The 13,300-nt window shown below is 39.6% G+C and overlaps 1 protein-coding gene across 2 annotated transcripts in view; it reads left to right on the forward strand.

Annotated features, from left to right (window-relative positions):
• BEND4 (BEN domain containing 4) overlaps positions 1-13,300 on the forward strand; it is a 32,914-nt gene that overhangs the window by 13,618 nt on the left and 5,996 nt on the right. The window contains exons 3-4 of one of the 2 annotated variants that reach the window (XM_064652939.1): positions 7,748-7,839; positions 12,085-12,254. In XM_064652939.1, coding sequence (XP_064509009.1) covers positions 7,748-7,839; positions 12,085-12,254 — 262 coding nt within the window. Of the gene's footprint in view, positions 1-7,747; positions 7,840-12,084; positions 12,326-13,300 lie in introns of both variants that reach the window. The other variant, XM_064652937.1, reaches the window with a different exon arrangement.

Below are 13,300 nucleotides of genomic sequence, written 5' to 3' on the forward strand. Positions count from 1 at the left end.
ATCAGGATATTAAGCAGTTCTTTGTTATTGTCAGCATGATTTTCTTGCAGTTTTTGACCTAAAAGGAAGAAAATATTTCCAGGTGGTTAAAGGAAAGGCCCAAAATCATGAATGAGGGTTTGCCTTCTGGTGGTCCCAGCTTTGCTGCATGGTTTTAGACAAACCAGTCTGAAAGTAGTGAAAAGGTATAAATAAGATGAAGCACAATGAGGCAGTGATTATTCTTGCCTCATTAGCCCAGCAGTAGATCATACTACAGTAAACAGCAGAAGGGTGGGGGTGGAAACCATCCTCAAATGTAGAGAGCTGATCACTTGTAGAGACAGCATTCAGAGTGGCTGCAAGTAGCCAAAGCAAAGTGGGTTTTACGGGTAGAGTTAATATCAACGTAATTGAAAAAGTCAGCCAAGTTTTCCAGGAGGTTTTGTGTGCCCAAGGCTTGACTCTTTTTCCTGACTACTGGATGATCTAATAAAAGATATTACTTTTCCCTAGAAATCCGGTCCCCTTTATACTTTCAGAGCATCATATTTCCAAAGAGCCTACTACAGCCACAGCATAGATAAAGCAGCCATCAAGGGTTATGATGAACACTTTTTCATGTCCTTTTTTTTGGTCCTTTTTCTTGATGTTCACATTTAACCACTTCTTTGGTTTCCCTTGATGTTCTGGATGTTTTGGTCTGATCTGTGGCCTTGTTCTGCTGTTCAGCTTCAAAGTGTGAAGTTACTGTGAGAAGAGAGAGCCTCGAGCACAGTCACCCAGTGTTTGGCACAAGAACCCCTTTGAATTTACAGCACAGCTTTGCTGCTTGCGGATGCTGGCTTACTTTACTAAACCTGCCTCAATACAAAAACTTACTGAGATATATAATTGCAGCAGACCAGGGCTTTAATCTGTTTTCTCCCCGCTTCTGGGTACAAACTCATGAGAATTTGGGAGGTCAGATTTCTTAGCCTTCCTTGGGGAGCAGGACCTGGTGGGAGTTTTGTGGGGAGCTGCAGTTCAGCCTGGCAAGGATGAACTCCCCAGTCTCAACTTAGGTTTACCCTTTGCAGGTCAACATTTGGCATTTTAGTGACTCAAACGGCTGTCCCCACTCACTGGGGACTCCTTGATTTCCTTGTTAGTTATCAGCAGTAGAAGTGTATTGTAGAGGGGTTTTTACAGGCAATATCCCTTCAGCAGGGAAGACTTCAGAGCTCAAAGGGAGCATAAGAAGGAGTACCTTCTAATGAGTGAAGGGAAGTGAGGGAGCACAGACAAAAATAAAAGCCACATGAGCATGTGACAGTATCACTTAAATGAGAGATGCACAGCTGCCTTGCTTTATCTCTTTTCGGCTCTTGTTTAGGCAGAGATGTACGTCCTAGAGGTGTATGGAAGGGGAACATTCTTATTTCTGGAAGAAATTAAAGAAAATTAAAATTAAAACTCCAGTGGCCTTTTAGATGTGGATTAATAGAAATTAAATGTTTTTCCACTCCACATGGAAAACACTACTGAGAGGGATTTTATAAGTAATGTGATTTTTGCTAGAATTTTTTCTCCCTTCCCTGTTTTTGGCAGGCATGTAGGTCATTTTAGGAAATCTTGAACACCCTTCTATACATAATGTTGATTATTTTGATTTCTCCTGTTTGCTCTCACTACAGATGGTTGCTGCTTTTATTTTACCATCCAGTGACAAACATCCAAATTTGTAGGGTCTTGAGCACTGAGATCAGTTCCGCTAGAGATCCTAACCCCCATCTCTCCTTGCCCCTTTGTTTTTCCAGCTCAACAACTTGCCTTCATGGACCATCCAGCTTTCGCTGGCTTTCAGCTGACTATTGAAATAAAAAAACCATATGAGCTAAAATAATCTGAGCCGTGTACACTTGTCCAAATCCCAGGCAGAGAAGGCATCTCCATTAATGTTGTAAGAAATTCACACAGCCATGTAGTTCGTCAGCACGTTCCCTATCATTTGTTACATCTTTTTGACAGTCGAGCATCAATTTAGAAATGCCCTGGAATGAACTCGGAGAGAAGCATCGCTCAAGGTCAAGCAAAGGACACATTGCAATGCTGAGCCAGTCATAACTAACAGCTGCTGGCCTGAGCAGGGTGGATGTAAATGTACACCCTTCCCAATTCTCCTCCTCCTGGCAAGTCAGAGGTAAATTGTCTTAAGTGCTAAGGGATTCGTCTTCTGCAAAACACCAGGAGGAATACTAGCCAGTGTCAGCTACAGAGCACATAATCTCATTAGTGAACAGAATAACCAGATTTCATACTGTCTGTTTATGGGGCTGAAGCCACCACAGGCAGACATACTGCCAAGCTGGGGGTGAGCCATCCTTTCTCACTAGGCCTGTCTGATGCTGCGGGAGAGGTCAGAGATACACTTTATTTACCTTGGAGATGCGCCTTATTTACAGCAAGCCTAAGCATCTCTTGACAGTGCTGTGCTTTGGCAGTATGAACAGCCCTGGAGTGTTTTACACTGGGAGGCCACATTTTGGGGATGATAAACGAGAGCCCTCATTTTGACAGATACCAATGCAAGTGATGTTGCACAGTAACATTTATAATGAGCAAAACCCCAGCCTAAACCAATAATAAAGATGTTCTTGGCACTTCATAAAAAGTTGGAAACAATTATTAGAGCCAAAGGTTAAAAAGAAAAAAGAGTGGGCAATAACTGGGAAGCATTAAAAGCATGTTATTGAAGGCCTCAAAAGACTATCTAGAAGGAAAAGTTTCATGCTGGTTACAAAAACAACCAGCTTAGAGGGAAAATGAAGGAACAGTTAGAAACATAACAGATAGATTAGAGGGAAGTTGATGGCGATGAGTAAAAGCAGAAGTTAGGATCAGTGGCAAATTAATAATAACAATTAAACCTGGAGCACTGTCTTGAGAAGGCTTTCTTTTCCTGGCAAAATTAAGGAAAAATATGGCATGCTAATAACAGCATTGGACCATTATCAGATGGAAATAGGTTTTATCAATAATATGGAACTGCTCATTGAGTATTTCTGTGAAGAGTAAAATAATGCAGTCACACCAATATAATGATGATGGGTAAGCAGGTAGAAATATTTTCCATTTCCATCGTAACTCTGGGTGTTAGCACACATTCACCAGCAGCTTCATGTGGGACTGCAGTCTCAGCTGTCTGTCCCAACTCCCTCCCAATGGGGGGACAGCTGAAGAGCTTGTTAGTCAGAGCCAGAATTGCCAGACTTGTTGAAAATTATAAAGAGATGTGGATTCCAGCCCAGGTTATAGGACAGAGTGGTTCAAGAACAGAGATGTCATTGCCAAGAGAGCTGCAGCATGGGCTACCAGGAGGGGATAGCTGCTTGGGCACACCAGCTTTTCATCCTTTAGTGAGCATCAACCAAAAGAACTAGGCAGCTGCTACCAAAGTGTGATGTTTTCAAAATTGTAAGGTTTGGACAACTCCCTTCAGGAACTAAAACAATATGTTTTGGAATATTTGGGATGCTACAGAAGACCAAAAGATGCAAATACTGTCTGGGTTTTTTTTTTTAAAGGACTTAGGAGATGTTCTTTATGATTGTGGGTTCGTTGGCCTGATATTGAGCCCAGACTAACTAATTGCACAGCTGATGCCAGCTTCAATTAATAGAGTACTAAAAGGGAATAATGCCATTAGTACCAGGCCAAATTATGATTTTGATGAGACAAAAACTTTGGTTGATGAGGGTTGATATTCAGGGTGTTACATCGTATTACAAAAAGTGATTTAAAAATACAAATATATTTGTATCTGGGAAATTGCCACAATGCAGTCGAATTTCTGGAGGAAATTTTTGTGAAACTGTTCACAGCCCATGCTTTTAATACTTTAATCCGTGAAAGAAAGCACACAGTCATTGCTCACAGCTTGCAAGCAGTGCAGAGGTAGCAGTGGATGAGGAAGATGAGAAGTGACAGACTTGGCCAATCACAGTGCCGATTATCATGTATTGAGGCACAGAGAACATCACTCTACTTGGTTTCAGCCCCTGGGAAATGTACACTGAGAAAGGCTTTTGGATGACACAGTGATTTTCTGCCTGAGTACTGATGCATAGCATGGCCAAAAGAGCCACCATGGCCTTCAGCTGTACCAGCATGTAAGCTGGCGTAAGGACTGCTTTTAGCAGGAGCCCAGCACCTTGGGAACGTCAGTGTTGAGCTTAGCAAAGAGAAGATGAATAAATTACTTCACCACCAACTATAAGCATGTAACAAGTGACAGGCATTTTCCATTTATTTTTCCAAATACTTTATAAACCCAGTTGAAAGAAAAAAAAACAAAATGCAGACTTGAAATAAAGTTTATGTTCCTGAGGGTGAAACAGTACACGCTGTAACAACGAGCTGAGGGTAGAAACTGCATCACTGGGAGATGATGACTTGGGTTGTACTGTGTTTTACCCGCTGATGCTGTCTGGTGCAAGAAGAATTTAGTCCAGAGAGTCGCTGTGCTGTGTGGCAGCTCAGGCTGAGATATCACAGCCTGTGTCATCGGCACATTTGGTGGCCACCACACTCACTGTTCAACTACGTACTAGAAATTAGGATACTCTGCAGAGAAAGCTGTGACAAGCTATGTCAAATAAGCACTTGTTACAACATACAGATGCCTAGAATGCCAATGAAGTCTTAAAACTTGGATCAATAAACAGCAAATACCTGCCACCTCTTACACATGTCCTGCTTAGCATCTTGGCAAGACCAGCCTTCCCTAGCATGCCAAGTGCCCTGTAGCCCCTCCTCCTCACCCTTTAGCTCCTGCTAAGACCTTGCTCTTTCACTTGCTGCAGGCCAGCTTACTTTGCCTCTTCCAGTGGCAAAAAGGTTGAGGAAGGAAAATTACTTCCTCAGGTTGAGGAAGGGCAGGAAAATTACTGCCTCCCCACAGTCTTTCTACTAAACATAAGGCAGTGTTATTTCAATGTTGGTGTCTTTCCCCTTGATTTCAGTAGTTGCAGATCCTTGTTAGTGATGTTGGTGCTAAGTGGAAACGTGCATAAGAGATCAGCTCTTGGGATTATGATCTTGTTAACTCTAGAGACCACATCAAAGATAAAGATAAACAAAATTAATAAGCTGGTACATTTAAATGATTATTCATCTTCACAGTTGGGAGCCTCAGGCTCTTACAAAGTTACGTTTGCTGCAGGGTTTGGAGGAAATAGAGAATATTTCCAGAGCCATAAGAGGGACTGTATCTCAGTAACAGAACTAAAGCTTTGAGTTTCTGCCTCGTGCTCCCCTCTTTGTGGCTTCTTTTAGGCTTCAGTTAATATGGCAGTCCAAGAAATCTGGATTTGAAAATAGCACCTGGTGTTTGAAAGGCTGAGGTTTTTGTACCAACAGCAAACTGTGCTGTGCAATGGCGTTACAAGTCAAAAATGTTCAGCATCCTCAAGTCACCACAGTGATAAAAAAACAATACAGTTTTGTGGCCAAAACTGTATTGCTTTTATGAAGATAGAGGGTTTTATAAGCTTTGTCTAGATTTTAATACTTTTGTGTTTCTCACTGGTAATGAGAAGGCATTTTATCAGTAGCATACAGTTAAAGTAGAGCTGTACTTCATCTGCTGGGGACACAACAGGTTAAATAATTTCCTGTCATCTCACTTGTGCCTCATCCCTTTGGAATAACACAGGTAAACATATCTTTGGATAGCCTGCAGTGAAATTACTTACTGTGTGAAAAATCAGCAACAGGAGTAAATACACTGGTGGGTCACATTACAGAGAAGTCAAGTGTGGGGTGCAATAACATAGGAATTTATTCGTCATATCAGGCACTTGGCATGGCTTCTGTATGCACACTGTCACGGGAGAGTGGAACGCTTAGACAAAGTTTTAAGAAGCAAAGCGTTGCTGGTGAGTCTTGAGGTGCAGAAAGGACTCTCTTGCTTTCTAAACTCCTTCTCAGGGAAGGGTTTAGGTGCAGCTGAATCCTATCTTAGCCTCGGATTGTGTTAACCATTTAAATATAAAGGAGTTATAGAGGTATGATTAAACCACTTTGTCCCCCGGGTTTTAATGATGGCAAAACAGATATATTTATATAAATTAATTTATTATGACAAATTAACAAACAGGTGAACAGATGAAAGATCTTAATCAGAATTATTTACTACACAGTGTAAAAGCTAAAAAATCTATTAGTAGTGTATTATATAACAAAGTAATATAGTGCACTGTAACAAAACAATTATATTAAAGCTATTGTATTGACGCTAGCAAAAGAAACAATCATTAAGTAGAGATTGATATAATTCATCATACGAGACAGCAGACAGGTCTCTCTCTTTCTCTTAACCTCTGGGGAGTAACGATGAAGAGGCGTCCCTGCTTCACGGGACAACCTCCACACTTTAAGGAACTATGTGGAAGAATCTGCCATAAGGAAATTTGGACTGGGCTTTTATAGTTACGAAGGGATGGACTGGTAGTCACAGACTTACAAGGTCACAGACTAGCTTATCTGTCACATCTTGTTTCAAAAAAAGGATGTATATTCGAAGTCTGGGGAACCAGGATGGTCTTAGCATAATTTAACACCAAGACAGCACCCTGGCACCAGCAGCTGAACTGGCATGATAGTTTGCATGATGGCCTGCATAGTATGTATTATTGCATTTTAGGTCTGTTCAGGGTGGACTATCCTGCCACACACGCTACTGGATGTAACACCACTTAGCCCTCAGTAAAGAATCTGTTTTGCACGGACATTCTAAGCTATTTCAATGCTGGCTTTCAGATTGCTAGCTCGAGAGAAAGCCCAAATCACCACATTTTTCTTGGCTGAATGCCAAGAAATAATAATAATAAAAAAATTTCTTCTGGGTTTTTAGCTGAAACTATGATTAAGTCTGAATGTTTTACAAAAACAAGCCGTACAAAGTGTGAGAGGCATTTTATAAGGGACCTTAGACACTAATGCAACATTATGACTGACTTGTGTAAGTTTTTGTGTAACTCTCCTGTGGTGTTTCAGGCTCAGGAGAAAAGAGCTGTATCTCAGAAATACTTCAGAGTTAATCACAGTTGTGGCAGCATCTGCTTAAGAGAGACCCATAATTGAATCATCCCTAATTAACCTTTCACCTCAACAGAAGAGAATAGGATGTTGGTACCACTACTGAAATGGATGAGAGTGATGGGAATGGAAAGCAGGAAAGATGAGGGAAAGAGAAATAAAGCAATTTGTTTAACACCTAGTTTTATATCAAATTTGGGAGGAGGGAGGGAATAGATATTAAGGTATATGAATCATTGAATCTCTTCAGTATAGTTAATCAGACTGTAGTTTCAAAAAACATTTCAGCATATTTACATGTTAATCAGTCCATTATTTAGGTCCAAGAAATGTTTTCTCCTTTGTATGGTTTGGGCTTTTTACAGTATTTACAGATTTTTTTCTTATTATCGTTACTGCTGACCTAATTTGTATTTGTAATAATTATAATTTCAAACTAGGAAAAAACCCTTTGAAAACTAGTGGGCAGAAAATAAAAGCAATGTCAGAGATCTCAAATAGGAAATACATTTGTTGTACATTTATTAAATGAAATGCCCACACAAATCAAAATGAGAAGTATTTCCTGTTTGAAATAAATCTCCCAGATGTACAAAACAGATCCTGAAGAACACTGCTTGATTTAGTATTGTTGTTCTATTTCATGCTATATAGCTAATATACAATAATTGCAATTTGTTTCATGCAGTGCCCTGCCAGACTGTTTTAGATTATTTGAAGACCGTACTTCAGCATCACAACCAGCTTATGGTACCACAGCCAACAGACCATCCAACTGAGGTAGTATACAGTGAAGACAAGCTACACCTTTTTATGTTTGAAAACTCATTGAAAACATGTTGGCAAATAAATAAGCACTGATATAATATATTTAGTTGCAAAAAATATGTAAAATCTATTGTTAAACTGTCATTCTTAGCTTCAGTAATGCCCCAAATGGAGGAGACTAATCATTAGTGTAACCTAGAATGACTTTACTAAGCAATATGCAACTCCCTCCATCAGGAACAGCTGCACTTGCCCTGCTTCAGGTAATTTTTTTCTCAGAAACATCACTTTTTTGATAAAAATTTAGGCTAGAGCTATCTTGGTGAAAACTGTAGCTGGGTGACTGGCAGTGACTGCACATGGCAGCTACTGGTACACAGGGGTTGCAGCCCATGTGTGGGGGTTACCAACATGTCGTGCACAGACGCAGACACGTGTGTGTAGCCCTGACATGGTTAACACTAAAATACATGTTTTTTTCATTTTGCAGACAGACCCAAATATAGACTTCTGCAAGTCTGTGGAGAGCTCTTTTTTTTCAGAAAGATCCCAAACAAAATGTTGAGTGCGAACAATTTTGTACTTGATACCAAGTTTGGGGATTTTTGTAATTATGACCTTTTTAAAAGTGGTGCAGTAAAAAGCAGGACATTTAAGTTCTGCCCTTCTCTAGAAGGTAAATAGATGTATAGGTCTCTCTATCAGCTCTAGTGTCATCATGGCTGGGCTTCACAAATGAAGATTTGGGAAGGGCTCTACCCACGTTTGTCACAAGCACGCTGGTGGCTAAAAAGGCCAATACGAGATAGGCACGTCCGGTTGCAAAAGGCACAGCAGAAAGACTCCTTAAGTGGTATATTCTGCAGGGCATGAATCTTTCTGCGTTGTCTTTTCTCCTCGAGAGTGATCCTGCGTGCTTCCTCAAAAGCATCAGCAGCGTTATAGATGGTGTGTCTCCAGACCTCCCGGTTGGAGGCCAGAGTAGATCAGTTATGTTGATCAATATGGCCAAGGCTGAGATGTTGTTTCAGGGAGTCCTTGTATCTAGTGTAAATGTTAATTTTGCTCCAGTGTCTTTCTATCCAGGCTCGTAAAAATGCCTGAAATTAAGTGGGTTTGTTGAGACTTTTCTCATTTAGACTGTCTGCATTTGAGACCCTTGCTATGCATGTTTTTGTATATGTGTTACTGTCCATTCACGGAAACAAAATCAGAAGAGGGAAGACTTAGGTATAGTCTGATGTCCCTTTGCACATAAATGATACGTAGTGCAAGCCTCACATAGTACAACTTACCCACGTTTCGCTGAAGATATTTAGCAGCAGTTCAGGGTGTGCATCACTTTTTTCCTGCATTCAGTTTTATCCTGTGCAAATTGATATATACATATTTATATTTATATATAGTTAGTTGTTATCACTCAAATATATTCCAAAGATTCATTTATCGTTTTTTAATGCTCTTTTTCTTAACCAAAATTTTCAAGTACTGTAAAAACTGAGGCTGTTCTGTAACGTCCCACAAGGAATAGCTTGTCACAATGTGACATAGTTTTTTCTTCAATTAAACACATAGATATTAATCTTTTATTCATGAGCTTAATCATATACAAATACAAGCATGAAGGCATTTGTATTTTGGTTCTTCCTTCAGGGTCTGCTTATTTTATTTCTGGGAGGTTTTCTGTTTGTTTTAGATTAATGAGTGCTGGACACACTAAACCACATCATATATTTAGTGAGAATGTTTTGCCCAGAAGTACTGTTCTTTCAGAGAAAGCAATTAAAGTGTGTCTGTAGCAGGATCCCAGTAATTGTTTAACGGAGTAGCATAACACTGTATCATGCCTTTGGAGAAGAATGAGGAAAAATATCCTAAATTTCAGGGGGAATAAGGGAGAAGCATTATAAAATTGAGGCTGAGGATGTTACACAAAATTTATTACCTTCTCCTCAGTTAATAGTAATGGGAGCTCTCATGAAATCTAGACATTGGGCCTTTCTGCACCGTATTTCCATCAGTGCTGTATATACATACACACAGCTTCTAGGATAGCTTGCTGCTCAGCAAAGCCACATATGAGCATCCATCCTTAATGCACATGAGCAAGCCTGGAGCCTCACGCTGGGCAATGGGCTTGCATCGCATAAGCCCTGCCTGCCAGGGCTTAAAAGAAAGTGCCTACAGAGTTAGCTGCAGCTTGTACTTTGCACTGGTATCAGTAAGAATGGTCCTTGTTTCACTAGAGGCTTTTTGTAATAAGAAAAAAATAGGTTTCAGAAATCGAAGGTAGGAAAATAATTGACTTTATAGAAAAGGGATGAGGAGCTAGGTGCTGAAAAAAATAAGTACCAATGTGAGTATCACATGGTTCTGTATACTGCTGTAGAGGAACAAACCAAGGAAGTACTTGTGTCAGCTCCCTCAGGGATACTGTGTTTACAGTTGTTTTAGCATAAGAGTATAACAAACACCTCCAAGGAGCTTTCCATGCTTCCCCTCTGCTCTTCCTCCTCCTCCAGCCCCTTCACCATTTTGGCAGAGGACAAGGAGCTGGACTGGATGGAAGGTAATGTTCCTTCATGTCAGAGCTCTTTAGACTTAGGCTTCCCAGGCTTATGTACCTGCCAAAAATTAAAGCAGCTTCTTGTATCATGAATGAAGGGGGAGGACTTGATCCTGACCCATTTGCAGTGTTATGAGGAGACAATGAAGTGCAAAGAGAAAGTCCTAAATTATAACAGAGCTAGACTATAGGCAAAGGGTCTTTCTCTTAGGGATTACAAGCTTCAGAGGTAATAAAGTGTTGAGTTGTTCTGGCAGGAGTGGCCCCTCAGGCAGACAAAGCCCATCTCTTCCTTTATATTTTGGCTTCCTTTGCAGAGTTTTGGATTTGCCCATAGCTGTCTTTGCCAGCAGCTTGCAGCAAGGCAAACAAGTAGCAGACGGTCACACAGGCTCAGCTCCCAGTGATGGTAACCCCACTGGGAGGTGCTGCTACTCTAGATCATACAGATTATCTAATGGCCCCCTTAGCACAGTCCTCACTAAATTCAATTTTCCATATATCAAGCTTGCAAAAAAATTAAAAGCAAATACCTGAGAAGAAACTTCAAAGATGCACTCAAGCTGTCTCCAAAGATGTTATAATAAATATATGAAAGAAGGCAAGGGTAGTCCTTAAAACAGCTTTGAGATATCAAAGGCCTGGAAGTGAGGAGAACTTTGCAGCGGTTGCCCACAAGTGCAGCATGTGGCTGATTGCCTCAATGAGCACCAGACCCTTGTTTCTGTGGCTCACTGCGAGTTCCTCTCTAAGCTGGGGGCTATATGAAGAGTTTACTAATTAGGCTTCTAGATTTATGCATTTTGATAAAGAGGTGCAGCTGTAAAAGTGAATGAGTCTCTAGGAGGGTGTAGTTTGGGGGTTTTGTGTACTTAAATTATTTTAAGTATATTACCAGTACCATCTTACATTAATTGGGTAATCCTGGACTATAACATTTTATGGGCAACAAGAATTAAATACAATTTAGGTACAATTGGCTTAAGAGGGCTTATAAATGTGTGTGGATTATAGGAATCCCCATAATTAGTCCCACAGCATTCATTTAATGTTGGAATGTTGAAGCACACAAATTATGAAGGTTAAAAGCAAAATTTCTTTCCAGCTGACACAGTGGCATTTCTGTAAAGCTATAATTGGAGTTAATACAGCATTCATTAATAATAATAAAGCTTTTAGTTTCCATAGTTCCTTTATTTATTTTCTTTACATTTTTCACAGTAACATAACTGCTGTCAAGTTTCAGATGTGTTCTACAGAAGTAATAAATTTATTATAAAAATAGACCAAAAGAGTCACCTCTGAAGTAAACTGTCAGCTGCAATCAAATGATCCATTTGATCACGCTCTTCAAAGACCTTTCTTATGCATTCTAACATATTAAGAAGAAATGTTATAGTTAAATAATATACCCAGTCACTGATTCTTAACTCTTTTGAACCCGCTTGTTAAAGTGGAAATTATCAATAACCAGCTCTCAAAATGTATTCCTTGTGCCTCACTCAATTTGACTTCTAGAAAATGGAAATGTAATTTTAAAAGTAATCATTTCTCAGTAAGAGCAATGTTCACTTTGGGTTGTGTTTCACTGTCAGAATTGTGGCTAATTAAAAAACATATCTTCTATTGCAACTGACATTTTTACCTATTTGTCTTGTAAAATAAGGAATGGAAATATTTCACTTTTCCAGGGGAGTAAGCAGTTGCTGAACAACTACCCTGTCTACATCACTAGTAAACAGTGGGACGAGGCTGTAAATTCTTCCAAGAAAGATGGACGACGGCTCCTGCGCTATCTCATCAGATTTGTTTTCACAACCGATGAGCTTAAGTACTCATGCGGCCTTGGAAAAAGGAAAAGGTCAGTGCAGTCAGGAGAGACAGGTCCTGAAAGACGTCCTCTGGATCCAGTAAAAGTAACATGTCTCAGAGGTACTGCATCTTTTCGCTCAGTGTCCACCATATGTGATCTCATTTCACCACATTGGCTCTGGCTCAGTAGAAGCATTTGGCTGACAGTTGCAGAACTAGAAGGGGTTTTACAGGCAGGTGACAAGCATCCAGAAACCCTCCACTTTCTTTTTATACATACATACGTGTATGTATGTATGTATTATATATGTGTTTTGGGTGGTTTTGGATGGGAAAAACAAGGCTGCTTATTTGAGAGAGGAGAAATGCAAGGCCACATGACACTAATACACTTTAAACAAAGAAGCAAATCCAGACAATCCTGATTACACTCTTTTATAATAAACTATGAGGGTATTTTTTAACCCTGATACACAAAAATAACCAAAGGAATAATTATAACCTAATGTGTAGAAGAACACAAGGCATCATTGGTGTTAGAAGCTAAACAAGTTTCAGAATAGGTTTGGACATCTTATAGGGTCAAGAACATCTACAGGTTAATTACCTACAAAGTGTATACAAATGTGTTGTTAAGAATTTAACTTCTTTTTTGGTATATTGATGCAACATTGGCTGAAAAAGTTGGAGAATAACTTTCCCCCATGTTTAGCCTGAAAAGGAGGTGGAGTTTTGTAAGCATTTTGCAATGTTGGAGAGTGAGGATATTGGACAATATAGAGGAAGGGGTACAGATTGTGAAGGATGTTCTGTACTTTCATTTCCTAAAATTGTTTGAAAGGCCTGTTACAAAGATTTGTAATAAAACATACAAACCTGGACTTTTTAAATCCCAATTAAAAACATCTTTTAATATCAACATCTGCATTTTATCAATGCATATGCTTATTATCTCCTTAATTAACTCATAGTTAACTTTTTAGTATTTTATGAGCACTGGTTGGTTAGTTGGTTCAACTAACTCAAGAATATTTAGTAATCAATGCAATGTAAAAAGCTATATTTGGTCAGTCAGTGATAAAAATATCTTTAGTT

The sequence above is a fragment of the Pseudopipra pipra genome, chromosome 4 (genome assembly GCF_036250125.1).
Source record: "Pseudopipra pipra isolate bDixPip1 chromosome 4, bDixPip1.hap1, whole genome shotgun sequence".
NCBI classification, from domain to species: Eukaryota; Metazoa; Chordata; class Aves; order Passeriformes; family Pipridae; genus Pseudopipra; species Pseudopipra pipra.